The sequence below is a fragment of the Ovis canadensis genome, chromosome 24, assembly GCF_042477335.2.
Source record: "Ovis canadensis isolate MfBH-ARS-UI-01 breed Bighorn chromosome 24, ARS-UI_OviCan_v2, whole genome shotgun sequence".
NCBI classification, from domain to species: Eukaryota; Metazoa; Chordata; class Mammalia; order Artiodactyla; family Bovidae; genus Ovis; species Ovis canadensis.
Window position 1 is genome coordinate 22761475 of NC_091268.1, and position 21905 is coordinate 22783379.

General features: G+C 55.0%; 1 protein-coding gene and 1 non-coding gene across 9 annotated transcripts; one reads left to right on the forward strand and one right to left on the reverse strand.

Annotated features, from left to right (window-relative positions):
- The first annotated feature begins 2595 nt into the window (after positions 1-2595).
- On the forward strand, positions 2596-21677 carry METTL22 (methyltransferase 22, Kin17 lysine). 8 transcript variants are annotated; one of them, XM_069571261.1, is made up of 13 exons: positions 2661-2746; positions 7035-7201; positions 8742-10180; positions 10401-10491; positions 10854-10953; positions 12613-12653; positions 12743-12887; positions 16636-16707; positions 18096-18149; positions 18770-18850; positions 19035-19137; positions 20247-20415; positions 21571-21677. In XM_069571261.1, the coding sequence occupies exons 3-13, from the start codon at positions 9930-9932 to the stop codon at positions 21646-21648; spliced, it is 1185 nt and encodes a 394-aa protein (XP_069427362.1). In that variant the 5' UTR covers positions 2661-2746; positions 7035-7201; positions 8742-9929; the 3' UTR covers positions 21649-21677. The 8 variants fall into 8 exon arrangements, 4 of the variants coding, with proteins under 4 accessions (XP_069427360.1, XP_069427363.1, XP_069427361.1 ...); XM_069571259.1 differs by lacking the exons at positions 10401-10491; positions 10854-10953 and having other exon boundaries at positions 2596-2746; positions 8742-9086; XR_011252846.1 differs by lacking the exons at positions 10401-10491; positions 10854-10953 and having other exon boundaries at positions 2612-2746; positions 8742-9086; positions 18096-18572; positions 18691-18850; positions 20161-20415.
- Positions 10536-10607, reverse strand: TRNAC-ACA (transfer RNA cysteine (anticodon ACA)). The gene has a single exon. It is a non-coding gene; the product is annotated as a tRNA-Cys (tRNA).
- Positions 21678-21905: the final 228 nt, after the last annotated feature.

Consider the following 21905-nt stretch of genomic DNA (forward strand, 5'->3'; position numbering starts at 1 on the left):
TCGACAAATTGAACTTTCTGAGCAGTTCCAATGTACCAAGAGTGCCTGGGTGGGGAGAGACGATTATTTTAAATAGGATGGTCAGGGAAGATCTCTCTGAGAAGAGGATGCCTGATCACAAGCCCAAAGGAGGTGAGGGAATGGGGCAGGGCAGATGGGTGTCCTGGGGAGATGTACCCTCAGTGAGCAGAACAGTCAGTGCAAAGCACGTGAAGGGGAACACAACTGATCAGGGTGGCTGGAAGGGAGCAGAGTTGGGTGTGAGATCGGAATCAGATGCCTTCGAGAACCCTGGCTTCCCTTTCTGCCCAAGGTAGGGATTTGAACAGAGGACAGATGTGATCTGACTTTTGTTTTTAGAAGATGACTCTGCCTGCTTAGGGGGCTTCCTGGTGACTCAGGCGGTAAAGTATCTACCTGCAATGCAGGAGACCCGGGTTCAATCCCTCAGTCAGGAAGATCCCCTGAAGAAGGCAATAGCAACCCACTCCAGCTTTCTTGCCTGGAGAATCCCCATGGACAGAGGAGTCTGGTAGGCTACACAGTCCACGGGGTCACACACAGTGGAACACGACTGAGTGGCTAACACTTCCACTTTCTGCCTGCTCTATTCTCATAAGTTTTTAAATAAAACAACTCCAGAGGTGTCTATGTGATCTTCCCCAGTGACCTTCCCTCTTTGATTCAGCAAACTGAACTTTTTGAGCAGCTCCGATGTGCCAGGAGTGCCTGAGTGCCTTCCACTCAGACACTGCCTGAGAACAACCCAATCAAGACTAGAATGAGGTCTCAAGATACACAGACAACTCTCCGTGTACTGTTCTGGGCAGTTCAGGAAACAATCTGTTTCCTTTGAGAATATTTATGTTGTTTGGTCACCCTATTAACGCCGCGCCAGTTTTATCCATAAAACTTACGTTAATGCTCCGTAAGTGAAGTAAAACTGTTAGTCGCTCAGTCGTGTCTGACTCTTTGCAACTGCATGGACTGTAGCCCGCCAGACTCCTCTCTCCGTGGGATTTCCCAAGCAAGAATACTGGGGTGGGTTGCCATGCCCTGTTTCAGGAGATCCTCCCCACCAGGGATGGAACCCAGGTCTCCTGCATTGCAGGCAGATTCTTTACCGTCTGAGACATGGGGGAAGCCCAAGAATTACACATGCATGCACTCTTTACATCTGTGGCCCTATGTGTTTGGAAATTTACTCAATGTGCAACAGCTGTATCGGATTTCATTTCCTACTAGATGCCAATTAACACGGAGGTTCTTCATTCACCTGATGTTGGAGACTTGATGAGTGGATGAATGAATGTAGCAAGTACCAGCTATTATATTAATGAGTACTAAGACCAAGATGACACCACACTTAGTGCACAAAGCAAAGAAGAACTAAAGAGCCTCTTGATGAAAGTGAAAAAGGAGAGTGAAAAAGTTGGCTGAAAACTCAACGTTCAGAAAACTAAGATCACGGCATCCAGTCCCATCACTTCATGGCAAATAGATGGGGAAACAGTGACAAGCAATTTTGGGGGGCTCCAAAATCACTGCAGATGGTGACTGCAGCCATGCAAGTAAAAGACACTAGCTCCTTGGAAGAAAAGTTATGACCAACCTAGACAGCATATTAAAAAGCAGAGACATTACTTTGCCAACAAAGGGCCGTCTAGTCAGGGCTATGGTTTTTCCAGTAGTCATGTATGGATGTGAAAGTTGGACTATAAAGAAAGCTGAGCGCCAAAGAATTGATGCTTTTGAACTGCGGTGTTGGAGAAGACTCTTGAGAGTCCCTTGGACTGCAAGGAGATCTAACTAGTCCATCCTAAAGGAAACCAGTCCTAAATATTCATTGGAAGGACTGATGCTGAAGCTGAAGGTCCAATACTTTGGCCACCTGATGCGAAGAACTGACTCATTGGGAAAGACCCTGATGCTGGCAAAGATCGAAGGCGGGAGGAGAAGGGGGGATGACAGAGGATGAGATGGTTGGATGGCATCACCGACTCAACAGGCATGAGTTTGAGTAAACTCCGGGAGTTGGTGATGGATAGGGAGACCTGGGGTGCTGCAGTCCATGGGGTCGCAAAGAGTCGGGCACGACTGAGCGACTTCACTTTCACTTTTCACTTTAATGCATTGGAGAAGGAAATGGCAACCCACTTCAGTGTTCTTGCCTGGAGAATCCCAGGGACGGCGGAGCCTGGTGGGCTGCCGTCTATGGGGTCGCACAGAGTCGGACACGACTGAAGTGGCTTAGCAGCAGCAGCAGCAGGGAGACCCGGGGTGCTGCAGTCCGTGGGGTCGCAAAGAGTCGGACACGACTGAGCGACTGAACTGAACTGAACAGCAAGGATAACAATAATTAACAAATACCTAGCACAGCGCAGGCTCTAGAGCCGTATTAGCCGGTTCGAATCCCAGCCTCGCCACTTAGCTGGGTGACCTAGAGCGAGTTATGTAACGGCTCCCGCACTCGCAGGTCCATCCCACCCAGGAAAGCCACTCCCGCCAAACCTGGGCAGGTGAGAGCCAACCTGCGCAGGTGAGAAACGAGCTTCTTCCGGGCTGCCCCTGACGGCAACGCTGGCGTGCACGCGCGATTCGGCAGGTGGGCGTGGCCACGAAGCGACACAAGGAAGACGGGTGCGCGGGGGTGGGGCCGCGCCTGCGCAGGCCGCCCCGCCATGGCGGCCGCCTGAGCGCGGTGGTGAGAGGCTCGGGTGTGACTTCGGGCTGCGGCCGGCGGCGGGTAAGCCCTTTGGAGGAGCGGCGGCATGGGGAAGGATGCAGGGGACCTCTTGGCACCGAACCTGGCCTTGAAGCGCGGGCTTCCCCACGGACTTGAAGCCTGGGTCCCGGGTCAGCCTCAGTTTGCATAAGCGCGCATGTCGGGGGGCGGGGGTGGAGCCCATGCCTGCCTGTGCGTTTCCGTCTGGGGTCCAAGCAGCCCCTGGGTTTTGGATTAGGAAGGGACGACGATGCTGGAGCTGTGACTCCTGATTGAGAGAGCATGCGTAGCCCGCCGGCTGGAGTTCTCGGAAGCGGCATGACGGAGGGAACGAAGAGTCCTAAGGACCGAGGACCCTGGAGCCCCCGACTCTGACCCGCGCCGTGGCCGGGGCCAAGTCTCAGGCCCCAGCCCTGAGTCTCGGCTCCGGAATTGCGCCCAGTTCCCGGCGACTTCACTTTCGCTTTTCACTTTCATGCATTGGAGAAGGAAATGGCAACCCACTCCAGTGTTCTTGCCTGGAGAATCCCAGGGACGGGGGAGCCTGGTGGGCTGCTGTCTCTGGGGTCGCACAGAGTCGGACACGACTGAAGCGACGCAGCAGCAGCCCGGTCATTGATAACCCTGTGACACCTGGCAGAGAGAGAGCCTGGGAGGCAAGCTGGTGGTTCAACCCCCTAGATCCTGGCAAACTGCTTTTAGCGGGCAGCCCTGGCAGGGTTAGGATGACAGCGTCGGCGTCAGGCCCCCATAGCCTAGCAGAACCAAAGACACTTGTCAGCAACTCCTGTGAGATGAATCTGCAGCACGAAGGAGGGTGCGGAGGTCCCATCTGCATTTGGGGTGTCCTTTTCCTCCTCCCCAGTCAGGAGAGGGGACTGAAGCCCATCCAGCCTCAGATTCCCAGACCGACCGTGAGTCAGCTGTTCCTAAGTAGAGAAACTGATTATTGCCTTTTCCCATCTTCCAGCACATCCTTTAATAATTACTCTTATCAATGCTATAATGATGAAAGTGAAAGTGTGAGTCACTCAGTCGTGTCTGACTCTTTGCAACCCAGTGGACTGTAGCCCCACCAGGTTCCTCTGTCCATAGATTTCTCCAGGCAAGAATACTGGAGTGGGTAGCCATTCCCTTCTCCAGGGGATCTTCCTGACCCAGGGATCAAACCCTCTTCTCTTCTCTCTCCTGCACTGGCAGGCAAGTTCTCTACCAGCTGAGGCACAGGGGAAGTTGAGCACTTACTATGTATTGAACCCTGAAAGTGATCATTGTCTCATTTAATGCTCACGTAGACCCTGAGACGGAATTCCCAGAAATCTGGTTCTAGGAAAAGCCCCTTAAAGGGAATCCCCTTTACCTAGTACTTACTCCATTGTAGAGTGTTTCCTAGAAGGCTGGGGCATGTTGGATTTCAAAACAGAAATTTCAGGGAGTCTAGATCATACCACCTGAACGCACCCGATCTCATCTGATCTCAGAAGCTAAGCAGGGTCGGGCCTGTTTGGCACTTGGACGGGAGAAATTTCAACTGCAGATTAAGAAGGGAGCCTATTTTTTTGTCTATATTTAAAAGTATTGGTGTATAACTGCAATGTATACACCAATACATCTTTCAGTCCTCAGGGAGCCAAATATGCCTTTAAAACGCATGGTTGGCCTACACTGTTTAGACTGGATCCTCTTTGTGGATCCATCCTAATTTTTCAGGTCCTCATTGTTTGAGGTCTTTTGCCTATGAGGCAGCAACTCTCCCCACCCACCCACCCCCCAGCATTTCTCTTCCATCACTTTCATTGACACCATGAAATCTTGCATCCGTTTATCAGATTCACCTCACAACCCACTTACTTTGTGCTGGCTTATCGCGTCAGATAGAAAGGCCAGCATGGAGTGACTCTTTTATAGAAAACGTTTATGTTGGTGCTTTTGCTTGCCCGTGGCAAGTGCTTAAATGTAGGAACTCCAGTTATGTGGATTCAGATTATAGACTGTGGCTTATGACGATCCCATTTTCCAATTGAAGGAATGGAGGCTCAAGAGGTTTCATGACATTCGTGGGGCACACCGCTAGTGCACACATCTACCCAGATATGTCGGCGAGGGCGGTCAGACGGGGGTCAGGGATTGTGGCAAGTTTGTGTCACAAACACCTGAAACCAACCCCATGACAAGAAAATTGTGAGGTTTATTAACAGTTGGTGTGCACCAAGGACTCTGCTCAGTGCTTGACCCACAGCCTCCACATCCTACTGCCCCCCAACCCTGCAAGCTGAGAAGATAGCCGAAGAAACTGATCCAGAGAGGCGAAATAATTTTCTCAGGGTCACCCATGAGGTTGGAGACCAGATTTAGCACCCGCTCCGCCCAGCATCACAGCCCTAGGCTCTGTCCACATGCTGCTGCTGTTTGATGGTTTTTGATGAGGTGGAACATTTGGATGGAGGAAGAGCCTTCCTGTTTTCCTTTTTTTTTTTTTTTTTTGGCCATGCCTAAAGAATGTGGGATCTTAGTTCCCTGACCAGGGATCAAACTCACCCCCTGCATTAGAAGTGCAGAGTCTTAACCTCTGGACTGCCAGGGAAGTCTCAAACCTTTCTGTTTTGTTTTGGTTTTCGCACATTTTAGAAGAGTTTACTTTTGTGTGTGTATGTTGCTTTCTGCCAAACATCAGCATGAATTAGCCACAGGTATGTTTATGTCCCCTCCCTCTTGACGCTCCCTCCCCATCCCAGCCCTCTAGGTTGTTACAGAGCCCCAGTTTGAGTTCCCTGAGTCATACGGCAAATCCCACTGGCTGTCTATTTCCCACATGGTGATATCACCCTTCCCTTCCTCCCCTACCCCTCCCCGCGCCCACCCCCTCCCTGCCACCGTAACCATAGGTCTGTTCTCTGTGTCTCCATTGCTGCCCTGCAGATAATTCCGTCAGTGCCAGCTTTCAGTCATGCCTGGACTCTGCGACCCCATGGACTGTAGCCTACCAGGCTCTTCCGTCCATGCGATTTTCCAGGCAAGAGTACTGGAGTGGGGTGCCATTTCCTTCTCCACCATATATATGCATTAGTATGTAATATTTTTTTTCTGACTTACGTTGTATAATAGGCCCTAGGTTCATCCACCTCATTAGAACCGACTCAAATGTGTTTACTTTTATGGCTGAGTAGTATTCCATTGGCTCTGTGCACCACAGCTTCTCTGTCCGTTCATCTGTCGCTGGCCATCTAGGTTGCTTCCCTGCTCTAGCTATTATAAGTAGTATTGCAGTGAACGTTGGGGTGCATGTGTCCTTTTCAGTTTTGATTTCCTCAGGGTGTATGCCTCGGGGTGGGATTGCTAGGTCATGTGGTGGTTTTATCCTAGTTTTTTAAGGAATCTCCAAACTGTCTTCCATAGTCCAAGCCTTCCTGTTTTTAACCACTTTGCCTCCAGCATGAGTTTCCAAATTTTAGTTATTGCTGGGTCACCTTCATAATTTGTCAAAACCTATATATCACCTGTACAATGATTCCTTTAGTTGATTTTGCTTTAAATCCACTAACTATTTTAAAGTTTAAAAAGAAAATTTTAAAACAAATGATATGTTGGCAGCTGGCGTCAATTTCTAGGAAGAAAAACGATTATAGGGAAAAACTACTAAATATGATGTGTAAATTGTGATTAAATACTGCTTTAGGAAAAGCTAGCTGCCAGAGACATTTGACTAATGGAGAAAACTGATCGTGAACTGGGTTTTAAATGATATAAAGGAATTCTTAGTTATCTTAGGTCTGCTAATGGTCTTTTGGTTATGTAGGAGCATGTTCTTATGAGACAGACATGTTGAAGAATTATTTAGAATTAAAATGTCATGATGTCTGGAAGGTGCTCAGTTCAGGGGAGGAAAAAAACCTAGATAGATTGATTGATCACATATGACAGTGTGAATGATCACTGAATCTAAGCAGTGGATATATGGCTGTTTATTACACTGTGCCCTCAACTTGCTAGTATTTGAAATTCTTCATAATGAAAAGGTTGGAAAAAATAGAAAGGGTAGGAAAACTGTTTTCAGCATAAATGGAAATGTGGACCCCTTGCCATAACTAAAAGGTCACTATGAAAGTCAGCACAGTGTGAAACAGAGTGGCAGTTCTGTGTATCATCTTGCCAGGGCCCTGAGACTCTCCTGCAGGATTATGAGAGGACTCGAAAGGGAAGCCTTTCTTCCAGGGTGACCGGGAGCGCTCTGCCCCCGGGGTGGGTCGTTCACACCGCTCCCCGCCCCACCCCAGGAGCTGCTGTTTAAGGACTTGCTCTCGCCCCTCAGGTGCTGCTGTCCATGGTCACCGTGGAGTCCGGGCCCGTGGTCACCGGCTCCCGCGCCGGCCATGGACGAGATCACCTTCAGAAGCGACACCGTGCTGTCAGACGTCCACCTGTACACCCCGAACCAGAGGCACCTCATGGTGCGGCTGAACGGCATGGGGCAGCCTGGTAAGGAGCCCACTGTGTTTCCTGCGTCCTCACAGAAAGGACGGGGGGGACTGGCTTGTCTGACTTACCCTCGCACCACTTCTTAGGAGCCCTTGTCTCACGGAGCAAGCCCCTGAGCTTTCCCGAGCACCTGCCGTGTGCCAGGCCTGATGCGATGCTGGGAAAGTGGAAGGAATGGGCAGAACTCTGCCCTCCGGAGCCCATGGACCAGTCGGGGAGAGCTGGCCTCTACCAGGCTGGCGCCGCCCACCAGGGCTCCCTGGTTTTCTTCCCACACACCCTCCCCCACTCCTCTAGCCCAAGGGATCTTTTCTTCCTTTCTTTTTAATATTTACTTTTATTTAATTATTTGGCTGCACCAGGTCTAAGTTGCAGCACACAGGTTCTTTGCTCTTCTTTGCCACATGTGGGATCTAGTTCCCTGACCAGGGATCGAACTGGGACCCTCTGCACTCAGAGTGCAGAATCTTAGCCACTGGATCACCAAGGAAGTGCCCCAGGGGATCTTTTGAAAAATGCAGATCACACCACCGCCCAGATTCAGACCCTCCGGTGGCTTCCCGTGCTCTCAGAATGAAACCAGAGTCCTTACCTTGGCCTTTGAGGCCCGGCCCGGCCCCTGCCCAAGTGCCCACACCGCTCTCTCCCGCCATCAATGCCCAGCAGCCACTTCCAGGTCCTTCTGTCCCTCACAGCAGGCACACACCTTCCTCTCTGAGCACCTTTGCGCCTGCTCTTCCTGTACCCGGAACATTCCCCCTCCCGGGACCTCCCTGGCCGCCCTCCCCAGCTCCTGTCACCCTGTGTTTGCTTATTGCTCTGTCACAGTTGGTCACTCTCCCTTTCCCTCGTGTCCCCATTTGGATTCCAGGATTCAGGGAACTGGCTCGGGACAGATGAGCTACTTGCCCCGGGGGGTCAGACAGCAGAGGCGGGGAGGACTCTGGCCCAGGACTGCCCACTCAAGTCCTGGCACCTCCTCCCTCCAGCCTGGCACCGTACTCTTACCAAAACCTGTCCCAGTGACTCTGTGGGCCCCAGGTGGTGAGGGCCTGGCATCCATGTCCCAGCCTGCAGACCTCAAGGCAGGATGGTACAGCAAGGAGGGCAGTAGCCCAGGGGTCGGGGAGACTGGATTTGGATCCTGCCTCAGCCATACCCACAGCTGTGTGACCGTGGTCGGCTCATGTAACCTCTGAGCCTCAGTTTCCTCGTCTGTAAGATGGAGCACCACTGTTGTGTTCACGGCCGCTGTGCGGCGTCAATGAGAGCACGTGAGCTGAGTGCCTGCAGCGTAGGCAGAGCACGGCTGCTCTGAAGGCCGCAGCTTCACGGCCGAGTCACACGGGCCTTCTCTGCTGCCATCACGACGTCCCCACCTGGCGTGAACAGAACTCCCTCTGCTGTGCAGTAGAACCTTATTTGTCTCCTCCCCTCTCCGCCGGCCCAGCCTTTAAAACTCTTTCCAGGTGGAAATTGAGGAAAGGAAATACAAAAGGAGACAGTGTAGAAATACTCTACTTGTGTGTTTCGCTTTCAGTCTTCCTGTCCCAGTTCAAGCTTCTGTGGGACCGAGACTCTCAGACTGACTCAGGGGCCAAGGGTGGTGACCACACAGAGGGGACCCCTCCCGCTGGCGCCGTCTGCAGCCGCATGGGGGCCTCCCTCCAGGCGGGGGCCGGCACCATCACCCCAGAGGGGTTGGAGGCTCAGCTGGACGAGGATGGGGACTTGGACGTCGTGAGAAGACCCCAGGCTGCCTCCGCCTCAGAGCCACCGGGGCCTCCGAGAGACAAGGTACATCCCACGATTCTAACACAGGAGGAAGACGACGTCCTGGGAGACGAAGCCCCGGAGAGCAGCCCCTACAATGTCATCAAAATAGGTAAATAAAGGGCCACTCACCTGCTGCCAGGGCAGCGCCACAGTGGGTCAGGGCACACAGCCCCCTGAGCGCAGGTCAGTACAGCCATCGCAGGGCGGGCTGGGTCAGCGGGACCCGAGCGCGGACACTGGAGCCCGCCGGGAAGCGCGCCAAAAGGTGGTCTGATCCCCCTCCTCCTCCAGCCTCCTCAGTGGCTCCCATTGCCCTCAGGACACAGTCCGTGTGCTCAGCTTAGCTTTGCCCACCTCCCCAGCCTCAGTTCCCACCACCGCCCACCCTCTCACTTTCCTTGCGCTTCCTCACCTGCACGCCTCTGCTCAAGCGAACCGCTGTCCCGGAGGGCCTGCCCCTGCCCTGATTCCCTGGCTGACAAGTTCCCGGTTGTCGTAGTCCGAGTCCCAGCTAGGCAGTCAGTTGTTCCAAAAGCCTGCTGCCGCCGCTGCCACCTGCATCAACATTCTGAGCCCATGCAGCCACCCGGCTGTGGGTCGGGGTTATCGGTGGACGACTGGGCCAGCAGGGGCGGGCACCAGGGAGACCTGGCAGATTGCAGAGCCGGATCGGGCCAGAGGAAGACGAAGAGGGAAGTAGATCATAGTCAACCTGGAGGAGCGGGTGGGCCGATCAGATGGCCGTGGGAGTGGGAGCTAGAAGCTGGGGGGACAGGGCAGACACAGCGGGGGGAGAGGCGGGGCGGAAGGGGGTCTCAGCAGGCCCTCAGGCAGGGCCCAGAGCGTCCATACTGCCCGGGGTCGGGGCAGAGGGCGTTGGTGGAGCAGGGATTTTGATCTCTGGAAATGTCAAGAGTGGAAAGCGGCCAGGACAGGAAGTCAGCCGGTAGTGATGAGGCACCTGTTGTGTTTTGATGAATCACCTCACATGGTCTTCACAGCCCCTCTAGGGCGTGGTTCAGATGAGGAGGTAACAGGCTCGAGGCCCTGCAGTATGGGGCCAGTAAGGGAGGTTCTGAACCCATGTGGACCGTCTCCACAGGCAGGGCTCCAGCCACCCCAGCCCTGCTCGTCTGCGAAGAGGAGCTCTGATTTGAATCTGTTCACTGAGATCCAGAGTCCAGGTGGTGCCTGGGGTCCCAGGTAAAGGCCTCCCTCGATACTGGCCCAGGTCGGGGGCTTGGGGTCCACTGAACTCTCTCAAAAACCCTAATAGAACAGCCACGCTGATGGCAGCCCAGTCAGCAGCCCAGCAGACAGTGACCGAGCACCTGCAGGTCTCTGGCCAGCTGGGTCTGGATCCCCCGGTGGGGACCGTTCTCTGTCTTCTGTGGATTGTCTCTAGTCCCTGTGGCCTTCCCAGGGATGAAAGTGAAGTCGCTCAGTCATGTCCGATTCTTTGCAACCCCATGGACTACAGCCTACAACGCTCCTCCATCCATGAGATTTTCCAGGCAAGACTACAGGAGTGGGTTGCCATTTCCTTCTCCAGAGGATCTTCCCAACCCAGGGATCGAACCTGGGTCTCCCGCATTGTAGGCAGATGCTTTACCATCTGAGCCACCAGGGAAGTCCAAGGGATGAGATTCCCATTTCACAGAGGAGGGAGCTTGCCCAGGTCGCACAGCTAGTCAGCAGCAGAGCCTTCACTCACACCGGGTGTGTCCGACACCACCGCCCATGTTCCCTACCCACGTCGTGTGATCAGAACATTGGAAAGTTCTGTTGTCAAAAATCTAACATTACTCGTGGACCAGCTAGGAATTCACAGACACAAGGTTCTAAGTAAATTATGAGCATTTCCCCCACTTTATAGATAAAGAACTGGAACCCAAAGAGAAAGCAGAAGAGGCAGGGCTGGAACTTGGGCTGTTGGATCTCAAGTCACTTGCCTTTTCCATTGGCCTGTGACTCAGGCAAGTACTTTAACATCAGAGTTCAGTTTCCTCTTCTGTGAAATGGGTATAATCTCCCCTGGTTGTAAGAAACAGAGGGAGCTGGCCCACATAGAGCTCTTAGCACAGTGCCTGGCTCATAGTAGGTGCTCAGTAAACATGAGCTGCCATCAGGTTTCATTCCTGAGGATCAATCTGAGTGCGGAGGAGGGAGATAGCTGAGGAGGAGAGTCTGGGTTCCCACCGGTCTGGAGACTGTCCTGCCGGCCGGGCACCCCTCAGACACTGAGACTATTTGCCTCGCCCCCTTTGCTAACCCTGGGGTTTCTCATGGAGCTTCCCAGGTGGCTCAGTGGTAAAGAATCTGCCTGCCAATGCAGGAGACTCGGGTTTGATCCCTGGGTCAGGAAGATGCCCTGGAGGAGGAAATGGCAACCCATTTCATTATTCTTACCTGAAAAATCCCCTGGACAGAGGAGCTTGGCGGGCAGCAGTCCATGGGGTCACAAAGATTTGGACACAACTGAGCGACTGAGTACGCATGAAAAGTTCCTTGGGCTGGGCTTTTATGCTCTCATGAGGCCACTGGGATTGTTTAAGTATAAACTGGCTTTCCCGTGAATCAGGAGCTCCCCACCCTTGACCCTGGTTAGGGAGGCCTTTGAGCCCACGAATGAGGTGATATTATTTCTGCATCTTGTGAAGGAGCAAACCATGGCTCTGGTCCTGAGAAGGTCGGTGACTCATGCCACCAGCCAGATCTGTGACTGAGCCTGGGTCACCCTCAGGTCTGTGAGCTCAGTCCACGTTCTCGTTCAAGGGAAGCCAAGCACCCCTTCAATGCAGCCGGAGGCAAAACTTAAGTCCACGGGACCTCTGGGAGAAAAGACCAGGCTCAGACTACTGAGATCCCCATGGAAGGGTGCCCCTGGTTTGGCCAGGCAGACTGGAAGGAGGCAAAGAAAGATGGGATGAGGCCCCTCTCGGGGGACCCAAGTCACAGCAGGGACAGTGGGCCAGGGGCCGTGCAGGGGCCACAGAGACTGGGAGGAGGTGGGGTGGGGTCTTGGGACTGAAGGTCCAAGGCAACTGGAGAAGAGAGTCCCCCCGGAAGGCCCCTTCTCACACACACTCACTCAGACACGCGCGCACCGCTTCAGCCTCGCTGTCTCTTCTCCCACGCTTGCTCCCTGCTCCTGGTTTGGTGGGGGTCGAGCTGCCCTGCTGTGCGTGTGTCCTGGCATTTGATTTGCTGGCCGTCACCATCTCGCTTCAAGACGCAAGGGCCGGCTCTCCTCTAACAGGAAGAATGTTCGCCGTCACTCTTTCTCCTTGATCTCGTAGTTCTGTCCACCATCCCGACCCCAGCAACCGACACTAGATTGTGTTCTGTGTTTGAGCATACTTCGAGTGGAGTGTGGGGTATGTGTTCGTGGTTAAGTCGGGCCAAGTCCTCTTGTGACTGGTATGTGCAGGCTTCAGTGATCTGAAGGAGAGGAATGCTCATCCCACCCTGGAGGCTGGCGGAGGGCCGCGTGGCCTATGTTTCAGCTGCTGTTTAGAACGCCCGCCTCCAGCCCCCGTCCCACCGTGTCGGCCACCTCCCCCACACCCCATCTGTGTTCTGTCCAGCCCTGTTTTCATGGTGGCCCTTTCTCTCTTGGTTTCCGCCCCCTCCAGAGCACACCATGGCCACCCCCCTGGAGGATGTTGGCAAGCAGGTGGGTAGGTCCCGTCCACTCCCCGTGGCCCTGCAGGGTCTCTTGATTGCCTCCGGTCACCCGCCGTTCCTGCCCCCTCTCCCCTCCAGGTATGGCGGGGTGCCCTGCTCCTGGCAGACTACATCCTGTTCCAGCGAGACCTCTTCCAGGGTCGCACGGTGTTGGAGCTTGGGGCGGGCACTGGGCTGGCCAGCATCATCGCAGCCACCGTGGCGCAGACCGTGTACTGTACAGGTAATGCCCCGCCATCCCAGGCTGGGGGGAGCATTCTCTTCACAAAGGGTGTGCTGACTGGATAAAAAACGGAGGGAGGGAGACTGGGAATCTGACCTTGGCAGCTCTTGATTCAGCCCTCCTCCTTGGCTGGTTTTCTCCACCCTCCGCTGTTTTCCCAGCAGTCCTAGGATGCAGGACCAGCAGCTTGACTGGTACCTGTGCTCACACCCCCTCAAGAGAGTAAACATCTCAGGAAATCAGGAAGAATGTGCCTCTAATAAGGCTTAAAGATGGGTTTCCCAGATAGCATTAGTGGTAAAGAACCCCCCTGCCAACACAGGAGACATGAGAGACACAGGTTCAGTCCCTGGGTCGGGAAGATCCCCTGGAGGAGAGACTGGCAATCCACTCCAGTATTCTTGCCTAGAGAATCCCCATGGACAGAGGAGCCTGGTGGGCTACAGTTGCAGAGTTGGACATGACTGAAGTGACTTAATATAAGGCTTCAGTTCAGTCGCTCAGTCGTGTCTGACTCTTTGAGACCCCATGAACCATAGCATACCAGGCCTCCCTGTCCATCACCAACTCCCGGAGTTCACTCAAACTCATGTCCATCGAGTCGGTGATGCCATCCAGCCATCTCATCCTCTGTCGTCCCCTTCTCCTCCTGCCCTCAATCTTTCCCAGCGTCAGGGTCTTTTCAAATGAGTCAGCTCTTTGCACCAGGTAGCCAAAGTATTGGAGTTTCAGCTTTAGCATCAGTCCTTCCAATGAACACTCAGGACTGATCTCCTTTAGGATGGACTGGTTGGATCTCCTTGCAGTCCAAGGGACTCTGAAGTCTCCTGCAGCACCACAGGCTTAAAGACTGTTTGTTTGTTTTTTTTTTCCTGATTATGGAAATCTTGCCTACGCTCTGTGGAAAATTTGTAGAACAGCAAATAAATTTCGTCATAATTTCACAAGCCCCAGATAGTGTCAACAGTGTGCAGGTCACTGCATGCCAGACATGGGAAACCTGGGGTGAATGAAGCAGATGAAGTCGCTGTACGCGGGAGGCTTCGGAGTCTATTTTTTAACTGTGTAAATTATTTTTTACAGCCTTTTCCTTTGTGTGTACATGTTCCCAAATAACTTAGATCAAACTATATATATTCAGTGCCTTATCCTGTCAAAAATGTCAGAAAATAGAAAGCACATTTTCCGTTGTCATTAAAAGTTACTTATAAATAACTTTTAATGGCTGATTCATGTCAGTATATGGCCAAAACTACTATAATATTAAAAAGAAATTAGCCTCCAATTAAAATAAATTAATTTTTAAGAATTAACTTTTAATGATCAAGCTGTATTTCATCCCTTTTCTTTTTTTTTTTTTAACCATTTTCCTATTGCTAGACATTTGGTTGTTTTCATTTGGTATGGTTGTTGTTGGGTTTTTTTTTTTTTTGCTTTTCCTTTGTATTGCAACCAATACCTTTTTGCATCTTCGGTTGATAATCCTTAAAGCAGATTCCTGGGAGTGAGTGGGACCTTTCTTAAGCTTTGATGTGAGTGTGTTAGTCACTCAGTCGTGTCTTACTCTGCCACCCCATGGACTATAGCCTACCAGGCTTCTCTGTCCATGGAATTCTCTAGACAAGAATACTGGAGTGGTTGCTGTGCCCTCTTCCAGGGGATCTTCCCAACCCAGGGATCAAACCTAGGTCTCTTGCATTGCAAGCAGATTCTTTACCATCTGAGCCACCAGGGAAGCCTGTATTTAATGTACTTAATAATTGCTTTTTAAAAGTTCTATTTTGAAATAATGTTAGATTCACACAGAAGTTGCTAGAATAGTACAGAAAGTGCCATGCACCCTCCGCCCAACTCCCACCATGATAACATCAGGGATCACACCCACAAACTGACCCAGGGCAGTACTACCAGCTGCGCTCCAGACTTGGCCAGCATGCTTTCTCAGGGACAGTCTACCAGTTTATAAGAAAGTAGGATCTCAGCAGGCTATTATTATTAATGTTACTATTTTTTAAATCTTTAGTAGCCGCTAGGCAGAAAGTGGTGTCTGCTGACGTGCTTTGCATTTCATCAGATTTTTAGTTTATGTTTCTGTGGCGCCCATCTTTTGCATCTGAGCTGAGAAAGGGGAAGCCTGGGAGGCAGGCGTCCTGCTCAGATACCCTGCGTCAGCCACTGGTCAGGAGTCTGCAGTGAGGCCCCTCTGTGGCTCCTTGGCAATTGGGTATAAATGGCCGGTGAACTTCACAGAGTCAAGCCACCAAGCAGCGCCCAAGGGCTGTGCTCACACCTGGAGCCTGACAGCGGCATCTCATCTCTTAGTGATTATCTTCCCCTTGAGAGGGTATGCATGCAGGCAGCATATTACAGTTAGTAAGGCCTTTTCGTGAGCGCCAGCACCTGCAAGCTCACAGCGACCCCAGGCAACCTGTCACCATCCCCTCTTTCCAAGCGGGAGGTGTTGAGGTCAGGTGGCTGGCCCACAGTCACCCGGGGAGCCCCCTCGGGGCCGACTGAGGGGTGGAGGGTGGAGGCAGCCCCAGGGCTCTGGGTCTCCCTCCCCCACTCAGCCAGCACTGCTCCTCTCGAATCTGCTTGGCACGTTAGAATCGCACACGAGAATCCCACACGAGATGTTCTGACAGAAGTACCATAAAGGCGTAAAAAGTGCTGACCCAGTCCTGTGCTGCCAGGCACATCCCTCAGTGTTCTCTGCTCCTAGAGCCCCGGAAGCAGGGACAGGGCTTCCCACACCTCCACCACCCCCAGGCCCCGCACTGTTCCTGGGGTGAGATAGTGGTCCAGGCCCAGGGAGGTCTGGGGTGGGGGACAGCAAGGAGTGCTCTATGGCTGCAGGGAGCCCAGGAGAAATAGTCACAAGGCTTCCGGTGCCCTCCACATGCTCACTCTCCTGATTGAAGGTTAATTTGGGCAAAGCACTGCCCTGGCCCCCTTCCGGGGCTCACTGAGCTACAGCTCAGTTCTGCTCAAGTGGCGGGAAGCCCTGCCTGGTCAGAGCAGCAGGCGGGTGGGGAGGTGCGATGGTGGCGACAGTGAGTCGGGCCCTGGGGCGTGGCCGTCAGCCCACTGACTTTGCTGTGTCCCCACCAGTCACATCCAGACGCCCTCCTGGCTCATCCGTCTTCCGGGGCATGAAAGAGCGAGCCTTGATTTGGAGTCAGAGACACTTGGGTTCAGGCTTTCGTGATGGTCTAAGGATCCGCTAAGGATCCTGCCAATGCAGGGGACACAGGTTCAATCCCTGGTCCGGGAAGATCCCACATGCCGCAGAGCAGGTTAAGCCCCGGGCACCACAGCTACTGAGCCCATGCTCTAGAGATACTTGGGTTCTACTCCCAGCCATGGCTCCACCCAACCACATGACTCTGCTCCAGCCACTTTGTCTGTGATGAGGGACCGTGACACCAGCTCAGGGTCATTAGATCAAGGGTAGACTCAGGGAGCGTGTGTGTGTTTCATGAGCTCTGAAGATGCTGGAAGCTCTCATTTCTCCTCTCTGGAGTACAGAGTCTGCCCCACAAGGACAATCTTCTCTAAGGAAGAGATCATAAGAAGGAGCCTTAAGGTGAGCATACTTCATTTTGGCATAAAACACACGGGAGGAGCGTTGCTTTCCGTTTTGCACGTCTCTGCCGCTGGGCTGTGGACAGGAGCTCTCTGCAGGCCAGAGCACGGAGGTGAAGGGCCATCGCGGCCGGCACTTCATGGCTGCCCTCTGTCTCCCCAGATGTCGGTGCAGACCTCTTGGCCATGTGCCAGCGAAACATCGCCCTCAACAGCCATCTGCTCGCCTCTGGAGGTGAGGCCTGGTGGGTCCCTGCCCCGGAGAGGGGCTCCTCTGGCAGGTGGGGCAGACACCCAGAACTGGGGCACCGGGAGGCGGGGTTCTGCCCACACCCGTGGACACTCCAGACAGTGGAGGGAGCGGAGGTCCTGGCCTCGTGTCCCTGCAGGTGTGCCGTGGCTCTGTCCTTCGTCCTCTCTGCCCCCGCCTCCACCCTCTCCTCCCCGCAGGCCACGAGGCCCCCGCCGGGGCTCCCCAGCTCCTTGTCTGACCGCTTCCCTCCCTGCTGAGCATCTTTCAGGGGCAAAGTCTGAGCTCCTCCTCTGGCTCCAGACTCCCTGCTCTGGCCCAGCCAACTCCTGCCCCCTCTCCTGACAGCCGCACTGTCCAGCCCTCCGCCCAGTGAGCCACAGACTCACCTCACACGCCCTTCCTTCTGCCTGGGGTGTCCCCCTGCCCCATCGGCCTGACCACCCGAAAGAAGAAGCTGCTGATGGAGGCACACCCCTCCCTCAAACAGCCGGGGGGATTTCCCAGACTCGGACGGGGTCAGCCGGTCCTACAGGCTTCAGACCCTTCAGAGATTGCCCGTCGTTCTTGGAGCAGAGACGCGGCTCCTTTGCTCGTCTGTGGGGTCTGGTCCCTGCCCACTGGCAGTCCCTACCCTACCTCCACTCCAGACATCCTGGCCTGGCTGGAGACTTGGTGCCCTCGGGGCCTTTGTTTGGCTCTTTCCTCCTGTCTGTTTCCCTTCCCTCTGCCTCCTGTCGGTTCCTAATCGGGCTCAGGCCTCCAGCAAGGTCACAGTCCCTTCACAGACTCCCCTTTTCACCCTGAGCCAGTGTGTTTGGACATCTGTCCGTGTGACTAGTTGATAGGGATCTGCCATTCCACTAGAGCTCCCGCCCCTGAGGGCAGGGCCCCATCTGTGGTGGGCCCTGTGTGTCGTGTTTGCTGAGCACCCAGGACAGAGCAGGCCTGGAAGGGAGGAGCATGCATAAAACACCTCCTTCTGGAAGGCCTCCCTGACACCCCATCCACACGAGAGCCGCTCTCCTCCCTTGCACCTGGTACGTCCTTTTCATATCAGCGTCTGCTGCCTGCTGGTCTCCTGGAACAGGGACGTGCCCCACAAGACTGCTCCCTGGGCCAGCACCAGGCCTGACGGTTAACGTGAAAAGGGTGGGGTGGGGGACTTCCCTGATGGTCCAGTGGTTACTACTCCACGCTTCCACTGCTGGGGCCCCAAGTTCAGTCCTCGGTCAGGAAACCAAAGTCCCACAAGCCACACAGCATAACCAAAGAAAAATAGTGGGACGGGTGGACCGTGAGGTGAGGTGTGAGGCTCATCTTCCCTAACTGTGCTCAGAGTTTGGGGGATTCCACTTGCGCTTGTTTTGCAGGCGGTGTGGTTAAGGTCAAGGAGCTGGACTGGCTGAGAGACGACCTCTGCACGGGTGCGTGGCCTCCTCGCTCGGGCCCCTGTTCGTGGCTCCGTGCGCCGCCTCGAGGCCATCTGCCGTGTGGCCTTGACTGGCCAGCAAGGTCCTGTGTCCACTGGCTGATGAGCAGCAGCTGCCCACCTGGCTGCCGCACGCCAGGCGGCCCACGCTCATTCTGTCGTTCGGACTCACAGCATCACCGTCCCGTCTGTCCCGTAGTCCCTGGGTCACGGGGGAACACGGGTGCTCAGCAAGGTGCGGCGCCTGCCCAGGGTCACAGGCACCGGCCAGGCAGGGTGCGAACCCAAGTCTGTGACCTTGGGGACTGAGACCATTTGCCTCCAGGAGTCAGGGTCACACAGCGAGTCCACGGGGCCAAGAGTGCCATGGATGGAGGGGCAGCCCCTGTTCTGTTCAGGCTGCCGGCCGAGGCAACAGGTCAGGCCCCTCGTGGCTGAGGCAGGCCCGGCAGAACCTCCTGCTGGGATTCAGGGCAGGGCTGCCCGGGGGTGCCCACTGCACCCAGCCTCACCCACTCCGGTTTCTTCTCATAAAGCTTACTTCAGTCCATCTTGGTGAGAACTGGTGGCCCACAGAGCAAGAGCTGAGCCCACGGTGTCCTTCCATTTCCACAGACCCTGAGGTCCCCTTCAGCTGGTCCAAGGAGGACATCTCCCACCTGTACAGCCACACCACCATCCTGCTGGCGGCCGAAGGTGAGGGCGCCTCTGCCTCACCGCACGTGGTCCTCGGGGGGTGGTCCTTGGGTGGTTCCACCACGCTCCTGCTGCTTCCCTTCTGAGCTGCGACTGTTCACATCCATACAGATTCCGTCCAGGGGTCCTTGGGATGCACTTAGGGATCCTCCTCCCTGACGTTTGCCTGTTTTCTTCCTCTCAGTGTTTTACGACGATGACCTAACTGATGCTGTGTTTAAAACCCTTTCCCGACTGGCCCACAAGCTCAAGAATGCCTGCACTGCCATCCTCTCGGTGGAGAAGAGGTAAGCTCCGTGCGGGCCAGGCCCCCCTCGCCTCCCAGATGCATCCATCCGTGTCCTCCTCCCTTTCTCATCCAGCGCCTGCTGTCCCTGACGTGCGCAGCCGCGTGTGACCCCTCACTCAGCAGCGTGTGTGCGGCTCTGCCACCCCCATCGCACAGCCACAGCGGGGGCGCTGAGATCTCAGGCTGGAGCTCCGAGGACCCGTCCAGGCCCCACCGGGCAGTGGGCATCCGGGAGCCTGGATGCATGGCCTCTGCGCTCGCCGAGACGCTGCCCGTCTGTGCCCTGGGCCCCTGTCCGCGCTGGCTGCACTCACAGCCCCTCCAGGGCGTTTCCCCCGGGACGTCCTGACACACTAGGGCTCCCGTTGCGGGAGTGACCCTCACGGTGGATGCAGCACGGGGCCCGCTACACACATTGTCCTCTAATTCATAAGCTGCTGCTGCTGCTGCTGCTAAGTCGCTTCAGTTGTGTCCGACTCTGTGCGACCCCATCCCTGGGATTCTCCAGGCAAGAACACTGGAGTGGGTTGCCATTTCCTTCTGCAATGCATGAAAGTGAAGTTGCTCAGTTGTGTCCAACTCTTAGCGACCCCATGGACTGCAGCCCTCTGCAGTCCAAGCTCCTCTGTCCATGGGGTTTTCCAGGCAAGAGTACTGGAGTGGGGTGCCATTGCCTTCTCCTAATTCATAAGCTAGCCCCCAGCTATCCTGAAGGCAGTTTAGAATCGATAGCAGAAGTCAAAACCGAGCAGACTGACTGACCCCGTAGTTCAGCTTCTAGAACTGGCCCTGTGGCAGCAATCGCAGCCAGGCACAGAGCCATCCAGTTGGGTATGGCTGCTCCAGCAGCTTTTACACGATGAAGCCCAGGACTCCCTCCAGCTTGGTCCCCATGACCTGTGGCACCTCGTGGACCCGATTACTTGGTTTGAACGTGGACATCTGCCCCTCCCCTCTGAGCCCCGTCCTTCGTGGGTGAGTGGAGGTGGTCGCTAACCCTTCTCCCTGGCTTCCTGCTCAGCACGCAGCCCCACTCGCTTAAAGTCCAGCGGGACGAGAGGGACCGAAAGCGCCGGGGGTGACGGCTCGCTCTCCGGTTGTGCACAGGCTGAACTTCACACTGAGGCACCTGGATGTCACGTGCGAGGCCTACGACCACTTCCGCACGTGGCTGCAGCGTCTGGAGGGGCTGGCCGGTGGGCGCCTGCGCTTCGCGGTGGAGCCGGTGGACGCCACGTTCCCGCAGCTCCTGGTGTACGAGCGCATCCAGCAGCTGGTAGGTGCACATGCCAGCGCCGGGCCGCCGGCTCTGGGTGAGGCTGTGGGTTGCGGGCACGGGAGGCGATGAGCCAGCATCCGGATCAGGCCCAGCCCGAGCTCTCCTGGCTGATCGCTGCCATGGGCCCTCCTGGTCTGGTGAGGACCCACTGGGTGAATGGTCACCCGGCTTTAGGGCACATCCTTTCCCTGTGGGCTGTGCGGACTCTAGGGGAAGCCGACAGGCAGGGGAGGGGGTGCTTGGCTGGGCTGAAGACGAGAGTTGACGGCCACTCTTCACTGTGAAAGTGTGTGGCCTTCTAACTGTGGCAGGCGGGGTCCTCTCAGGGGGCCTCTGAGCTGTCACCCTGATGACAGGGCCAGGTGCTGGCTGGGTCCCCGCCTGGGCAAGGTGAGTTCCCGTGGGAAATGGCAGCTGGGTGTCCTCGGTCCCTCAGTCGTGTCCGACTCTGTGTGACCCCATGGACTATAACCCACCAGGCTCCTCTGTCCTTGGGATTCTCCAGGCGAGAATATTAGAGTGGACAGCCTCTCCCTTCTCCAGCAGATCTCCCTGACCCAGCGATTAAACCCAGGTCTCCCGCATGGCAGGCAGATTCTTTCCCAGGGAAGCCCGAGTTAACCCTACAGACACGTTGCTTCCTATGACGGTTTTAAAATCAGCACTGGGGGAACATTTGGAAAGTGTAAAATCGCCGTAAAAATCCCTTAAAATGCCCAGGAGCTGAATTCATAGAAGTCCCAAGGGCTTTCGTTCCCTTGGCCCCTCGTCTGCAGCCGCCCTTTCTCTGGGCCTGTGAAGACCAGGCCTGGCTCCCAGGAGGAGGGGTCCTGCTCGGCTCCCCCTCGGCCTGTCCCACCAGCAAGCACAGCACTGGGCACGCTGCCCCCAGAAGCAGGAGCTGTGTGACCTACTGCCGTCCTGGCCCCTTAGACCATGGGCAGCCTCAGCCTCTCAGACCCGTGTCAGGACTCGGCATGCATCTCCTCCATGGAAGAGCCCAGAGCCGTCAGAGGGGGCGCCTGCTCTCCCAGTAGCTTCAACGCTGCCCAGTGTTCGCATCTTGTTGGGGCTTCTCTTCTGCCAATTTACAGCCCTTTGTGAAACTAGTCTCGTTTGCTCACTGGGAATCCGTCCCTCCGTTTGCTGCAGGAACTCTGGAAGATCTTTGTGGAACCAGTAACGGACCCCACCGTGTCTGTAGACACAGCTTCTCAACCATTCTCATGACATTTCTAATAAAATTGAAAGCTCACAAAGTCATGTGCTTGAGAATTTTATCATTGATTTTTTATCATTTAAAAACTACAGTAAATGGATCTTCTATGACGCAATACAGTTTAAACTCTTCATAACCCAAATTGGAGCAGATGTAAAAGCCGCGCCTGGCTGCCCAGGGTCCGGGCCCCCACAACCATCTGCCGCGTGGGCGTCTCCCTTCCTCAGCCTGGGCTGGCCCCCCCTTCTCTCCACTGTGTGTCCCCTGC